At 43.2% G+C, this 15,241-nt stretch overlaps 1 protein-coding gene across 2 annotated transcripts in view; it reads left to right on the top strand.

Annotated features, from left to right (window-relative positions):
• Positions 1–13,596, top strand: part of REPS2 (RALBP1 associated Eps domain containing 2) — a 98,403-nt gene extending 84,807 nt beyond the window's left edge. The window contains exons 15-19 of one of the 2 annotated variants that reach the window (XM_086609177.1): positions 3,183–3,245; positions 6,805–6,888; positions 9,482–9,627; positions 11,663–11,768; positions 13,528–13,596. In XM_086609177.1, coding sequence (XP_086465303.1) covers positions 3,183–3,245; positions 6,805–6,888; positions 9,482–9,627; positions 11,663–11,768; positions 13,528–13,596 — 468 coding nt within the window. The remainder of the gene's footprint in view (positions 1–3,182; positions 3,246–6,804; positions 6,889–9,481; positions 9,628–11,662; positions 11,769–13,527) is intronic. The other variant, XM_086609182.1, reaches the window with a different exon arrangement.
• The last annotated feature ends 1,645 nt before the right edge of the window (positions 13,597–15,241 follow it).

Here is a 15,241-nt window from a genome sequence, read left to right as displayed (position 1 = left end):
CTGAAGATTACCTCTCACTGTTACATGAGCTCAAGAGGTAGGCTGTCAGTTTAGTGGCCATCAGTACCATTAGGTGTTATTGATTTGGTGAAATAATGGAAATAAAATGCTGTGAGGGGTGATGGGTGGGTCACCCTTCCCAGTCACGGGCACCTGGTGTTGTTGGAAAGCGAAGATATTATTCTTTTTAATGTAGTGAATGTTCCGCTTTCCAAACGTTACTCGATACTTCATAATTCCTTGAAGCTTTTTGGCTATTCATCATCCAGACTTGTAAGTGAAAACTGGGACCCAGTTCAAGAAGTTGTCTCTACTAAAGTGCCTCCGTGTTCTGCTGAATCCACGGAGAGCCACGAACATGGAGTATGCTCAGGCTGGGTCCGTAGCCGTCAATTACGTGTGCCCACACCGACCTGTGGCACAAAGGGCAAGAGGTGGGGAAGGGCTCCTGTCCGTCCTGCTGAGACCTCTTGGCCTCCCAGCTGGGATGGCCACGTGCAGGCTTCATGCTGGGAGCTGGTCCTGGGGTCCCGCTCCACTGCCAACACATTTGGATAAAGCCAAGATACATGCAGGATGATGTAGGGTTTGCTTATCTCCCTTACAGAGTTGTTTGGAGAAAATGTTCAGCTAACTGAGGCACCTTCTTGCTCTGTAAAATTATGTCAGGAATTTCAAGTGCTGGCAGGACACTTGGAGCTTTATGGGAAGGAACTTTTTTGTTATGAAAATTAAAAAAAAAAAAAGTGAAGATTTTGCTTTTGGCAGCATGCTATTTGTATATATGGTGGTATTCTCCCAGACAACCGTTTTATATTAAACCAAAGGAATACTTCTCTTAGCTTGCATTTACAACCACTGTGCAAGTAGATGGTGGGGGTTTTTTTATCATCTCCTCTGATTTGGCTGCAGAATAACATATGTTGTATAATCAGTGGAATAGGTACTGAAGAAGCCTCTAACTGTAATAAAACTGACTGTCTTCTATAACATGAAAGATTTTGCCATCTGCCACTTTAATATAATACAAGTGGATTATCTTCCTTTCATGAAAATTATATATTAAATCTAAAACGGCCAGACAAAATAAATTATGTTTTAAGAAGTGGTGAAAAGTAGCACAGTTAAAATTGAATTTGGAGAGTAGTTGATGGATGCCATAAAATCCTCTCTGAAGAGGTTTCTGGGAGAGTGGAAGAAGGGCGAGTGTCTTAATTAAAATGTGTTATAATAATTTTTGAATTTGGCTTCACGTTTATCGTAAAAACAACAACAAAAAAAGCTGAGAATCCAGTGCCTGTATCTCTAGTGGAACGCACATATCCCTTTCTAGCTTACGTTAATCTGGTTTTGTGGAAGTGGAGTATTAAAACAGATTGTTAGTGCTTCCATCTGGGTCCTGTGCTTTCCTTGCGAATGGGCTGAACGTTGCAGCAATTTGTTTGTATTTACTGCTTTTTTCCTCAACCTTATCACCACCCCTCAGATAGCTCGGGGAAAGAAAAAGCTTATCAAAACTTCAGGGCTGCACAGTGCCGAGAAAGCAGGCAACACACCAAGACCCTGGCAGCTTGTTGCATTTGCATCCCTATGGGTTTTCTTTCTGTCTTATCATTTTCAGTTTCTGTAACAAGCCATAAAAAGAATTGATGATGCAGTGATTGGTGATTCAGACTCACAGAAACTGGAATTGAGACATCTTGACTTCTTAGAAATTGGCATTAAGTGCAAAAATATCAATGTTTAGAAAGGAGCAAAATACCTCTTAAATGAACTTATGTAGAGATGATAGAAGATTGCAATGGGCACATACTGAGCGTTAAGCATATTTAGTATCCTACTTTTTCTTATAGATAAGCTGTTCTCAATACTTTTTTGCAAAGCTAAGCAGTGGCACTGTGTAGGTAATGATTATGGGCTATTCCAGTGAATGCACAGAGATAATTTCGTTTCTGTGAGTAGTGCCATTGACTACAGTGGGACTATTTCCATGCTTAAAGTTAGCCTGAAGCATAAGCGTGGGCAAGACTGAATTGCAGGAAAGACTGAATATATACTTCACCTCTTGCAACAAAGGCTTTCAGGTAACAAGTACGAAAGCTCTGCGTAGACCTGTTCTGGAAGATCGGTTATGAATTGTCTTGAAAAGTGGGTGTGAAATCTACATATAATCCAGCATGGCAAAGCAAAAGAACTGGAAATGTAAGTGAAGAACCAGTTGTTAAGGTAATGTGTTCTCTTATAGTTATGGAAATCTTTCATCTGAGATTTTTCGAAGTACTCTGTGCTTGAGTGAGCATTACTGTTAAGTGTCATCACATGGAGCAGTGAGGAGATGATGAATGGCTGGTCAAGGATCACCATGAAATAATGAGCATTTGCAATTCCTAATGCTCTCCTTAACAATAAGGAATTATCTTTCCTAATGCTCGATATTGGCCATAGGCCACAGGTTAGTCTCTGGCTGTGCCTGTTGTACAGAAACTTTGTTGGCCCGTTTTATCTGCTGCTTGGAAGAATGAGGAGGATATGGCTATTCCTAGAAAATACGAGACTGCGCTGGAGAAAAAGGAGATACTGCCCGTTAATAACTGCACTTTGGACTTTGCAAAGAGAAGGTCTTCAGGAGATCTGGAATAGGACGCTGTCTTGGTCTTTTCTGTAGTCACTTACTCTTCTTCCCAAAATCAAGATTCTCTGAGGCCTGGTCTGCAAACTGTCTTTTGTGCTGCTGGTAGTGCACATGAGCAGGATTTTCTTTGCCCAGCTACTATAACCCTGGATGTGGACCCAGCCATACCAGCACAGCAGCGTTTCTATGTCAGGAGCTTGCTCCATTCTGTGGACATGAGTGAAGTGCACTTTTAAGCACTTTTACACTACTACTACTGTAACTGAATTTTCCTTTGGAAGACCGTGTTGCATAATGTATAATGTCTCAGTTCTTTAAATTGGATGTGAAGAATTTTAAACCCCAATATAATGGTGAGAAGTTTCCACAATGTGGGAAAACTTTGACATCTATTGCTGTGGTGGAGGGAGGCAGTTTATTGCTGTGTTTCTGAATGAGAAATGAGTTGCCCAAAGACTATATTAAGCATGGTATGAAAACAATGAAGAACTAAAGGGAGCCCACTTCAGCTGCTCCTGAGGAATCACCTTTCCCTTAAATTCCAGTATAGGAGCTTGGACTGGAGCATCCTGGATCGAGTCTCACTCTGCCCACGACCAGAAGGCTACAAGGGGCTGGCTTTCACCCCATGTCCGAATCAGCGAAGGGAGGGAAATCTGTGAAGGGTCCATCTGCCAAAAGAAAAACCAGGAGTTGTTTTTCCTTTAAAAGTATGCGTGGGGCCAGTGTGGGGAGACATCGGCTTGCAAGAGTATTTGTAAAGCCTCTCAGACCTCACCTACAGGACTTTGTTGGGTTTGCTGAATCAGCAAACCGTTGCATCAAGGCGTGTTGCAGTCAAAAGATTTTTGCCTGGGTCAAATGCTGTCAGTCCCTGAACGAAATCCCCTGCAACAGCATACCGATTTTTTTATGCTTGGGCAGTCGTGTCAGGGGCACGTCAGGCTGAGGAATGGAGATCTTTCGTAGAGGAGAACTCGTAGCTCTGCTGGCAGATCCTTAGCGTGGAGACCTGGCTTCTGCGCCAGAAGAAGGAGCCGCTCCGAGGAGCCGAGGCGCACGGTGCCCAGCCCGGCTCTGCCCACCCCGCGGGGCAGGCTCAGTCCGCAGGCTCTGGGTGCCACACATCGCTATTTTTTGGTACTCACCTGCAAGCAAAGCACTCAGAAATGGCCTGTCCCACGTGCCACTAGGTGGCAGTTTAGGGACATGGCAGTCCCTTGGTTTTAATTATGAGGCATCAGCTGCATCACCAGAACTACTTGGTTCTTTTTTCTAAAAAAAAAATAATTTTGGTCAAATGTAACTATTTCTTTGTTTTTACCACCTGCCTGCTCCAGACAGCCCCTGCCCCGCGGGCTGCTGAGCTTTGCTATCCTCACGTCTTGGCAGTGGGGAGGAGTGGCCAGCCCAGCGACCCAACCTCAGCCAGCAGGTCCCGCAGCTCAGTGGCTGCCCCAGCTGGTCCGCTGACAGCCACATCCCAGCACTCAGCTAGTAAGAAAATGTATCTGGCGTCAGTAGGAGCTGTGATAGTAAACTGTTGGAAGTTTTGAAATCTTAACGCTGTTCGGCGTCAGCACTCCCAATTTCTCTTTGCTTCCCCCAGAACGCAAAGTTTACCCTTTTTTCCCTTTCCAGTTCTCTTCATTTTAAAATTATATTCTCTTGCAGCGAGACTATTGAAAAAAAAAAAAGGTGTTTTTCTGCAAAAGCTTGGGCTTTCCACATCCTCCCCGGTCCTTTGTCTTATTCTGATTTCAATTTTCCTGCTTATTTGCAGCTGATGTTGTAGAGTTCCAGTCCATGTGGTTACTTCTACACTGTTTGAACACATTGGTTCTTGAAAAACTGCATTTTATCTATGTATAAATACATGGGGTTAATCTCCTTTCTTTTTCATTCTGTGGATAAGTTACTGTATTCTTACTTTTGATGCAAGGTTTAATGTAGGCTCCAACAAGAGTGTGAGCACCAGAAACTGCCTGCCTGGCCAGGTTAGGGGGTACTTAGTTCTCCCAGTCCAAGAAAGGTTGTTCAGAGCTGGCTCTCATACACTTCTGTCATTGCTCTGTGTTGTGCAGCAAAGCTATACCATGAGGGGTTTATAGTGTGCATATTATGTGGCTCTCTGAAAGACTGTGTTTACTCTTGCTGTCTCTAAATGAATGATTTGTCAAAGTGATGTGGTTTGGGCCCAAATTTATCGTGTGACTCTGTTGGATATTTGAGCTTCACTATCTCCAAATCATTCATGAAAGCCTCATGGACTTTGCCAGGCTGCTGTTACCAGTGCTTAGAGCCTTCATTTCTTTCAGATATATAAAAAAGTGGTTGTAGAAATCAGGGAGGTTATTGGCTATTCTGCTTGCTTATAAAGAAATGCTCTCTTGCATTAAATGGACTTTTAAAGGTCTTTGATTATTGTAGACAGAAAAAAAGATTGCTTTTCCATTTCACTCTCCTATTTGTTCAAGAAATCTACACGTACAGAAGCAGCACTTCAACCCATGAAAAGCTTTCCAGAATTCCAATGTTAACATCCAATAGTTATTAAAATCCAAATATTTAAGATATTAATATTCAAATACTGGAAAATTACAGGGTGAGGGTTTTTTTAAACCATGAGATAACACTACAGGTGTAGCACACTTAGAAAAGGAGGGGAGAGAAATCTTGTCAGCCAAAACACCTTTTCTTCCTCTCTTGAGGAATTTCACATTTCAAAAAAAAATCCCAAATCTCCCTCCTCTGTGCACGTTCGGTACAGTACAGTTGGAGAACAGCAGTAACCAAACAGAACCGTGTTTCCCCTGCAGCTTTCTGTAGAGCTCTTACTTTATGTGTAATGAAAGAAATGGAAGTGGTCTGAAAAAGTCCCTCCTTTTGAAATATACCAAATTCTGTGCATTCTGTCATTTTTATTTAACTTACAGTTAAGTGCTGGGAAACTTGTGAGTGCTACAGAGCTTGAGGGCCCTATGCAGAAACGTCTTGGCAAGAGCAAATTAGGTTCTTCAGTGTGTGACAGATTATTATTATTATTATTATTATTATTATTATTATTATTATTATTATTATTATTATTATTATTATTGCTAAAATCCTGGCCCCTTTAAAGCTCAAGGTTTACCTTAAGCTTGGTTTTAAACACAAGCTTTCACCTGTGTAGAAATAAGCCTTTTTTGAGGAGAGAGCAGGATGGCAGGTTGCCTCTCCTGCCTGCGGGCTGTTGTCAGCGTGGCTCCGGCTTGGCAGAAGTTGGGAAAGAGGAGAAGAGGCTGTCTGCTGCTGCCAAGTGCCCTCAGCCTCCTGCTCCCGCCTGCCTTCCCCGTCTTGCAGAGCCAGCCCGTGCCTTCTGGACAGAAAACAGCCGCGCCACGTTTATACCGTGTTTGCTGCCACGCGCCTGGGGACAGGCAGCTCCAAATCCTGCAGCCCTCCCTTAGCTGATGTGCTGTGCCCTGACATGGTGAAGCAACAGGAAAGGAAGGTTTCAGGAGAGGCAAAGCACGGGATTAACCCTCTGTTTTAATTTGCTGCTTGATCACATATGCTGGGGGGGGAAAGGGTGTTTTGTTTTCCGAAGCATAGACCAGTGTGGTGAGTGTTCAGCTCGGTTTCTGTTTGAAACATGAGAAGGGAAGATTAATTTGGCATCTTTTCTGACTTGTGTTTTCAGTAACTTTGCTGAGATTTTTGGTATAATTCAGACTTTCTTGCTTCAGCCTTGCAAACTTCAAAGGCAGAGGCTTACTCCAATGAATTTGCTTCGGTTTCAGGAGATAATAAGGTGACAGGGTGCATCTGAGATCTTTCTAGGTTTTATCCACCCCCCTTAGTCTTTCTCTGAGTATTTAGGCTGTAAGAGGGTCTCTAGAAGAAATTCTGAGTACTAGGTCGTTTACATTCAGAGACATGGTTCCTTACGCTTCACAGAAAAACTTTCCTCTTGTTTTCCTAGCATATCAAAGTGCAAGAAAATGGTTTCATTAAAAATCTGCAAAAGACATATGTCATCCATTCAACTATCACCTTAGATCTCCATTTCCCCTACTGTTGAATTGCTAAAGTAACTTTTCTTTTGTGTATAACGTTTCCTTTCATTGGCTTTATTGTATGTGACTGCTAGTCGTTTTCTGGGTGTAGCAATGACTGATTTGTTGTTGCAGACAGAGCAGCCATCTGAGGTTGAATTACATCCTCAGATGAACAGACCCCCGTCACAGGCAGAAGAAAACAGTTCAGCAAAAAAGGTGAGACCTGCATGTGTTGTGGAGCGATTCGCCTTCGTCAACAAATGTGATTGTTTTAAGTTTTAAAGCAATTAAACGGGAGGTCAGGGTTATGTTTTTACATGTTTACCTTCTCTGGAGGTCAAGACGCTAGAGAGAACCGGGATCACGTGTGACATCAGCTCAGATAAATCATTAAGAAAGCTCTTAGTACATACACATCGATGCACGTGCTTTAAGAGAGGCAGCTTGCCATTTGTTTCAAATCAATAGGGGCTTGTGGAGCCTTAGGGAAGACAAAAAAGAGTTTGATTATACTTGACCCGTCTGGCTGTAATTCTTCCAAGTTGTGACGCACTTCTTACTGCCAGTTATTGAGGATTTAGTTTTGATTTAACCACACCTGTTTGCTAGAGTTCAGAATCTGCTAGTAAATGTACATAGACTGGGAGAGATTTGCTTAAGATTTGCAGTTTCTAATATGTTTTCATATGAACATATCATTCGTATAAAGTAAGCACTGAAATTGCAATGGCACTCTTCCCAGGAACTTGCTTAGGGATGGAGTGGCCTTAGCAACGGCTGTGAGCCTTTCCCCACTCTTGGTCACGCTCCCATCGCCTCTTTCCACCAGCCCCAGCCAGAAGAGTTTTTTTGATAGGGGCAAACTCAGATCCTGCCCTCTCCAGCCCCTCCGTCAGCCAGGGAGCACCTACAAGACCTTTGCTCAGGCCAACCAAGAGCTGTTGGCTGGTGCTGTACCCAGTGCCTACCTTGTCCAGAGAACATCATCGCACTTCTTACCCTAAGAGGGGGCACAGACAAATGTCCGATGTCATTTCCTCTGTGTAATAGGGCTTTCCCAGCAGCGTCCTCGCTCTGCCTGTGCCCACCGCATCCTGCTACTAGCCTGGCCCTGCTTCTTCCTTGCTCTGCTTTGCAGCCTTGCTGGGGAACAAATCCTTGTGGTCCACCTACTTCTTGCTCACCCTCCTCTCACCTGGATTCCTAAAATACAGGCTGTGGGGTGCAGGAGGCAGGTTGTTGGCACAGTGCTCACCCACCTTCCAAGGCCTGGTGCAGCAGCAGTGGAGCGCTCTGCTTTTGCATATTGGATCATCTCTTCCAGTGTTGCATTTGAAATGGAAGAGGGATTTATCCTATGGATTTGGTAGGTTTTTGGCGTTTCAAGGTAGACTGGGATTGTGCATTTGACATCCCACCAGTTTGTCGTTGTAGAAGGCATACACAAGTTCCTCACTTGCCATACATCATGTGTTTGCAGGGAGCTGCACGTATGCATAGGATTTCATAGCACAGTATTACCTGAGATCTGTGCAGTGCTGATGTGCTGGCATCCTGATTGAAAGATCTCATAATATTTTTAGATTTTTTTTTCCTCCAGTAATGACAGAACTGTTTTTAAATGTTGAAACCCCTTGTTTCCTTATATTCTAATTCCTCTAATAATTGTAATCCCTCTAAAACTATACAGATACTCATGGTCTTACGTTGGTTTCATTCTCCGTCACTCATAGTAGTCTCTTCTGCTGAGTCAAGCTGCTTACTACAGTGTTGTTTGTTTTTTTTTCTTATGATTGCTGTGTCATTAAATGATTCCTCATTTGATTTTTTTCTTATTTTATTAACGTTTGGCCAAAATGTAGTAAGGAAGATAGTCTGGCCCAGTAAAGTGCAAGTGATAATAAAATTTGGTCTCTGGTCTTGACTGTGATGCTAAATATATAACCTTTGTCGAGTCACTTCATCCTTTTGAGTTTTAGCTTTCTTATTCATGAAATGGGGCAGTAATAGTTACATCCCTTGTAAAAGAGATCTAATAATAAAATACACTGAAAAAGGATATATTTGTATTTCAGATTTAAAACAGCTTTGAGTCATTAAAACTACTGATTGCAAAATAAAGGATGTCTTAATTTAAAATAATGAAAACATTTACCATTAAAGGCATAAAAATCCAAGACTTTTTGTTTTACCTACAAACCAGACTTATCTCTCCGATGTAACTTATCGAGAGAAGTAACTGTCCTTCTACACTTCCAACATTCTAATTTTGCATGGATAATTTTATACATATGTCTTTCTAAGCTATTTTAAGTGTTGCTTCATGTAAGAGAGAAAGGGAGGATAAGGGAGAGAGAGACTCCATGCCAGATGGGTGGGGTAGTAATTTGGGACACAAGTGATCGATTATTGATTTTTACAAACTGAGCATAATTAAAAATAAATCTTGTTTTGATTCTAATGCTTTTGAGTCAACTAGAGGCTAGTATTTTTGTTTATATCCCTCCCTCTGCCCGTCCCACAGATGTGCGCAGAGCTATATGGTCCAGTTCTGAAGAGCCTGTCATCCAGATGAAGACAAAACACCAGCATAATCATTTCATTCATTAAGGGGATGCAGGAGTTATTGTGCCTTTCTTCAAAGTCAGAAACCTGAGAGGCTGTTACCAAATTTGAGTTAAGCTCTGTACCTCTTTAAATGATGAAATCTTAGGCCAGCTGTCAGCAATTTCTGTGTCACAAATACTCCCCAGCCTAATGACGGGACACACATGGCCTGACTTAACGTTGTTGTGCTTCTCCCTTGCAGGAGGTTGTTCTTTCTCAGCCGCCCTCCAAACCTGCCCGCAGGAAGCTCCGGACGGAGGCACAGGGGCTGGAGACCCCCGAGCTTTCTCCCACTATAAACGTGACTTCTTCCCTGCCAGCAGTCAAGCCTCACCTCCCAGTCCAAAAGTAAAAACCTCTACCAAGCACGCCAAACTGTGCCATGAGATCTGATGTGGCAGGGTTTGCTCTTTGCCTAGTTTTGTGCTTAATAATGCTGGTTTTGAGAATGCTTCACAAAATACAGGTCTCTGAAATCCACATCTGTCTTCTCAAATGCAGACTAAGTCTGTAGTGACTGTATAAGTTGATAATATTTGATTGATAGCCTCTTCAAAGGTGTCCTACCTCTGTATCTCGTAGGTACAGCCTAGCTGTTCAACCAGTGTCTCTAACACAGCTCCTTTTAGCTCTGTGGGTGTGTGTTTTTGCCTTGCACATATCTTCTGGAATTTTGCTCACTCATATGGTGACCAGATAAACGCCCAGGAAATTGAGTCATGAAATGCTTGATGTTGGTCATATCTTTGTGATGTTTCTTCATCGCAAGGCAGGTTGGAAACAAGCTTGCCACTGCCATGAGCTGAGCCATAGACCACTTGTGATAATCCGATAATTGCCAAACCCCAGCATGTGTTGGTTGGTCTCATAAATATAGCTGTTGAGGCTGTCAGCAGCAAAGACTTGTAAGGATTTCACTATATATTTGTTTAATAGCAGTGAAGAAAGGGCTGTACAAATGGTAAGCAAAGGCACTCGAAGCCCTATTGGGTCTATACATTTCCCTCAACTGAAACTGTGCAAACGTTATAGCCCACGTTTACCCGAAGCCTTGCAAAGACTTCTGGTTCAGTCTGGAACAAAACTGAGCTGCCCAAATCAGCTGAGCGGTTCTTGGCAAAATGTGTTTTAGTAGACTGAATCTGTGCTGCGTAATTGGAGATTAGCATAAGTAATAAGACTCCTAGGATGCCCTTAAAGTGCTATTTTGTGCTTTGGGAGTGCATATTCCATAGTGGCTCAAAGAAAGATAACAGCATTTGTTGGTGTCTCAACTTAATACTGTCTTGTCTATATCTTTCCTAAAATGTTTAAATGACCACAGAGGTACAGCTCGTTTTTTATTTTTTCCTCCCATTATTACTTTGTAGCCTATGGAGAGTAGTTCAAAGCAAAATCGTGAAGCAGAAAACTGGCAGTTCACTGGAAGATAACAGCATAAAGACATGCCTGGTGCTGTGAAACAGATCCTGTTGCAAAGATCAGTGCCATCGGCTCTGTTAAGAGAAGAGAGCTAACGGAGACTGCGTACCGCTATCTTAAATAGGGCAACTGTTTTAGATCAAATTTGTCATTGAACAGCTTTTGATGCCTCCTGTAAAACTTTAAAATGATCTATTTGAAAAAGGGCTTGGATATTGAGCCAATATTTTCTGTATTTTCTTTCCTTTTTCCTGTTGTTACCGTTGTTTCTTGGAATAGATTGGTTCTTTCGGACAGAGCTGTCTCTTTTTGTACCTCTCTGCTTAACTGTAATTTACTCCAAATCAGTTAGCTTGGGCTATAGAGTAATAATAAGAGAGAAATATTTTATTTAAGCAGCAAAAGAGATGAGGAAAGTCCATAAGCCATCCTGTTTATGCCATCAGATAGTTTTGATGGAAATGACTGCTTTGGATGAAAGAAGGATTCATTTCTGAAGAAACATCAGAATCAGCAGTGCCCCAAAAAATCTGAGACAGTAGTTTCATGCAGATCTCCTTTCTTTCCACCTAGGATGATTTTTGTATTTTCTGTTAACCACTCCTGCGTCTTTAAACTCAGCAAGTGTCTGAAAACAGCTAAAGCAAAGATGCTGCAATAAGGGATTATTCTTACACGGAATCAGACTGCAGTGATTTTGGAATAATTGAGACAGCCTAAGATGTTTCTGTCATTCAGGTTAACAAGTGTGACCATTTTACTTTCAAATAGTCTACCTGATTCAACCATCTCGTTTCAGTGTTACGTTTTTCTTCTCTTAAATGTGTAGTTTGTACCTTGTCTTTGAAGTCTAGTCCAGTGTGTATAGAGTACAGATTGTGCAAAACGGATGGCTGGTCTTCTGGCATCAGCCACTGTTGAGGCTCTTAATTGAAATGTTTTGTATTTATCTGTCTGGCAGACAGTCTTCCAAGCAGAAAAGGGCTATTCAGACTGCGATACGGAAAAACAAAGAAGCCAATGCTGTGCTCGCCAGGTTGAACAGTGAGCTCCAGCAGCAGCTGAAGGTAAGGAATGCATTGAAAGTCAGTGACAAAGCTCCCTGCAATCAGTTACATGTCACCTCCAGCAGAGAATCTTGTTCATCCTTTCAGTTGAAACCTACTCATTATTTCCTGCTTTCTGGAAGGGAATAACTATAGTCTATGTGTGGGTAGGATGAGGCTTTCTGGGAAAAGTAGACTATGGGCCTACAGCTTCACTGGCAGTTAGAGTATCTAAAGGGTGAACTTTGTCTTTCTGAAAAGTTTGATAATGTGATGGTGTCACCTAGTGCAGAAGAGCAACTCAAGCATAGCTTTCTTCTCTTCTCATCAGTTGTGCTATGTAACTGTCTCCTGGAGTCAGGATTTTGGTGTATGTGGACTGGCTAAACCATGCTTTACATGAACGTCTAACACCAATTTTTAACGTCTGCTGACTTGTCTTTTAACATGTCCTCAAGGGGCTGTTTTCTTATACGTATCAGTTCTGGTTTTTCTGTTGTCTTATTCCAAAGGTAGTACAGACTTTAGTTTTTCATCTGCTACAGCTTTTCTTCCTTGCAACTTACGAACACACTTGTCTGGAAAGGGAGGTGAACCCCTAGTTGCAGTTTTTCTTCAGTCAAAGTGAAAGTTTGATTCCGTATTCAACTTCACCTTAACATAATATCTTAACTGATTTTCAAGGATCTCCTGAGAGAGATGCAGGGTGGATGCTCTGTACTGAAATCCTAGCAAAATGTAGGACAGCGATTGAAATAAGCATGGAGATGAAAGTCTTTAATGACAGCACATTGCTGTCATTCCTTGACTCAGGTCTTATCTGCTTCCATGCACTATCTTCAGCGTGCTTCGACTCCCCAGCCTTCACGATACAGGCTAGTGCTGTTATCGGTATTTTACAGTAGGGTGGAAGAAGCACATAAAGACACAGAGATTTGCCCGAGTTCACACAAAAGCAGAAAACTGAACTTGTCTTTCAAGTTATATTGCTGGCTGGAAGCTTTCTGATGGAGCAGGCCCTCGATGTTTTTATGTGGACCAGAAGACTTGATGGGTGCCCCTCAGGCACAGCTTACACTGAGGCACGGGGAGCGTTCAGGTGCACCCCCAGGCTGGGGCTGTGAGCCTGCCCAAAATGGGGTACCAAAGCCTGGAGGAGTTACAGGTCAGCTGGGGAGCCCTTTGACGGGAGGTGGGTGAGAGCCATGTGCCCCTCAGTGCAGGGGCGGTCTTGAGAGCAGGAGAGGTTGTCCCAAAACTGCTGATCCCCAAAGCCTGCACAGTTAGTTTCCGACCAAGACCGATGATCTTCCTGACACAGCTGCCAAAGAGGTAGACTGCAAAGCGTGTGTCACCTTAGAAAGGCTAGTTTGTTTACAGAATGAGAGAAATTAGTTGTGTGAACCAAAAATCCTGGGGGAAAAAAAAAAAAGCGGTTTTGAGGGAAACGTGATTTCGGAATAACCTCATTTTCTTTGGTAAAATTGCCGAACTGCGGCCAGCTTCACTGCATCCCAACCTATTCCACTGGCCGATGGATGACTGCTCCCCTCCGCGTTGAGCCTCCGTGTTGCCCCGCTGTAAGGAGGAGGCAATAGATGGCTGTGTGGGGTGGGCCGTGGTATTGGTGCGGTGTTTTGTGACCACAGGAGAGTTACTTCAGCAGCAGAGCCCCGAGCCTCTGGTCGATGCCAGCAATTCGCCTGGCTCCTCTTCACCAGAGCGAAGCGGTGGCTGCCAGCATCCCAAAAGTCACCGCGCATCTCTCTCCCTTCTGCAGGAGGTTCACAAGGAACGCATTGCCTTGGAAACGCAGCTGGAGCAGCTACGTCCCGTCACCGTCTTGTGACCTCCCGCACCGCCGTGCAGCGACAAGAGCGGAGCGCGCGTCCCAACAGCTGCGCAGGGCGAGGAGCACAGCGCGGCACGGCTGAGCGGGTTCCTGCCGAGGTGGCGGTGGGGGGGACCGGCTCACCGCGTCTCCCTTCGCCCTGCTGCCCGCGTTTGCCTTTGTGGGTGAAGAAGGTGCAGGAAACAAATGGCTGCCGGACATTTCTGAGCAGGGGCGATGCTTCGCCTTCTTTCCTTCCTCTTCCCAGCCTAATGCATAAATGCAGTTTATCACTGAAATGAATAACCTGGGAGTATTTTATTTATGTAAAGAATTCCTGATTTATACACATTCTGGCAGCACCTCCTGCCCTGATTGCTAGGAGTTACAGTGTTCCTGAATTCTTGCTTAACTTTAAAACTCATCCCCTGAGATGGGCTTCTGGATGTTACTGATTCCTGTAGGATTGTATCACGGTAGAGTACCTGTGGGTTTAATGTACTACAGGAATAAAACTTGCTAGACATACAGAGTCTTTATCCACAATCATGTCAGATAATTATTTTCTTAGCACTGTTTATTATGCAATCACGGATGTATTTTAATGTTAGAGAACTCGTATTTTATAAGTTCAAATCATACGAGAGAACAGTAAAAATACTAAAACTTAATTATTTTGGAAATTAAAAAAAAAAACTTTTTGAGCTACAACTGTTTCCTATCACCAGTGTTTGATCACTTGCTTGCAACTGCCAGTGTCTGCATACTTTTAGCATGTTTGAGATCACTGGTTTATAGCTCTTTTTTTCTGCTTTATTTTTTTTAACCAACACAGTGTATTTCTAACAAGAGGTTAAAAATGCATTCTGGGCATTTTTATAAAAGCTGTTCTATGTACATTTGTATTAGTCTGCTTTGTTGTCTTAATAGCTGCTGATTTGTTTTAAGGATGTGTGCAAGAACTGTATTTCCAAAAGAAGAAAGATAGGAAAAGTGCTATATATGAGGTTATAAAACGTGTAATGGAAATGATTGCCCCCTACAACAGGCTTTCGTTAAGGTTCCTTTGTATCTCACTGGAGTTGCTGCTGACAGGATGAAGCTGCTAATGCCCATCTGTTTTCCATATGAAGAAGCAAAGATTAATTTTTCACCTGGGTGTGATCCAGGGCCAACTGAATTCAGTGAGAATTTTTTCCATGGATGCAGTGGTCGTTGCCTTCGGTCTCAGTTCTTGCAATGGAAGCTGGCTAACTAATGTTGCTTTATTTTTTGGGCCACTGGACGACTTCAGTAAGAGTGTCAGCCCTGCTCCCTCTGTGGACACAGTGTGTACTTCACTGCAACGGAACGTCACCTGCCTCTTACCCGTCTTAACCGTGACACCGCACGTGTTTCATGTCCCAGTGTTCACTGACCTGATTTAAGCGTACGCGTTTGCCTTGCAGAAACGGGGCAGCAGTTTTTTACCGTTGATGGTGTGATGCTATAGCATCTCCTGTAGCTCCCTGTAGCTATTAGGATGGCCCTAGGGCTGAGAGGAAGGAGAAGCAGGTTTGAAGCAGCTGGGTAGCCTCCCTTCAGGGGGTACCAAGGAATGGCTGCGGTGAGGTATCAGAGGACACTGGAGCAGCCAAACGTTTTGTTGAGAGATAAGACAGGT

This window comes from Tauraco erythrolophus, chromosome 1 (genome assembly GCF_009769465.1).
Source record: "Tauraco erythrolophus isolate bTauEry1 chromosome 1, bTauEry1.pri, whole genome shotgun sequence".
Lineage (NCBI taxonomy): Eukaryota > Metazoa > Chordata > Aves > Musophagiformes > Musophagidae > Tauraco > Tauraco erythrolophus.
The sequence above is the reverse complement of the archived record's forward strand: the minus strand, read 5'-3'. Positions and strand labels throughout refer to the sequence as shown.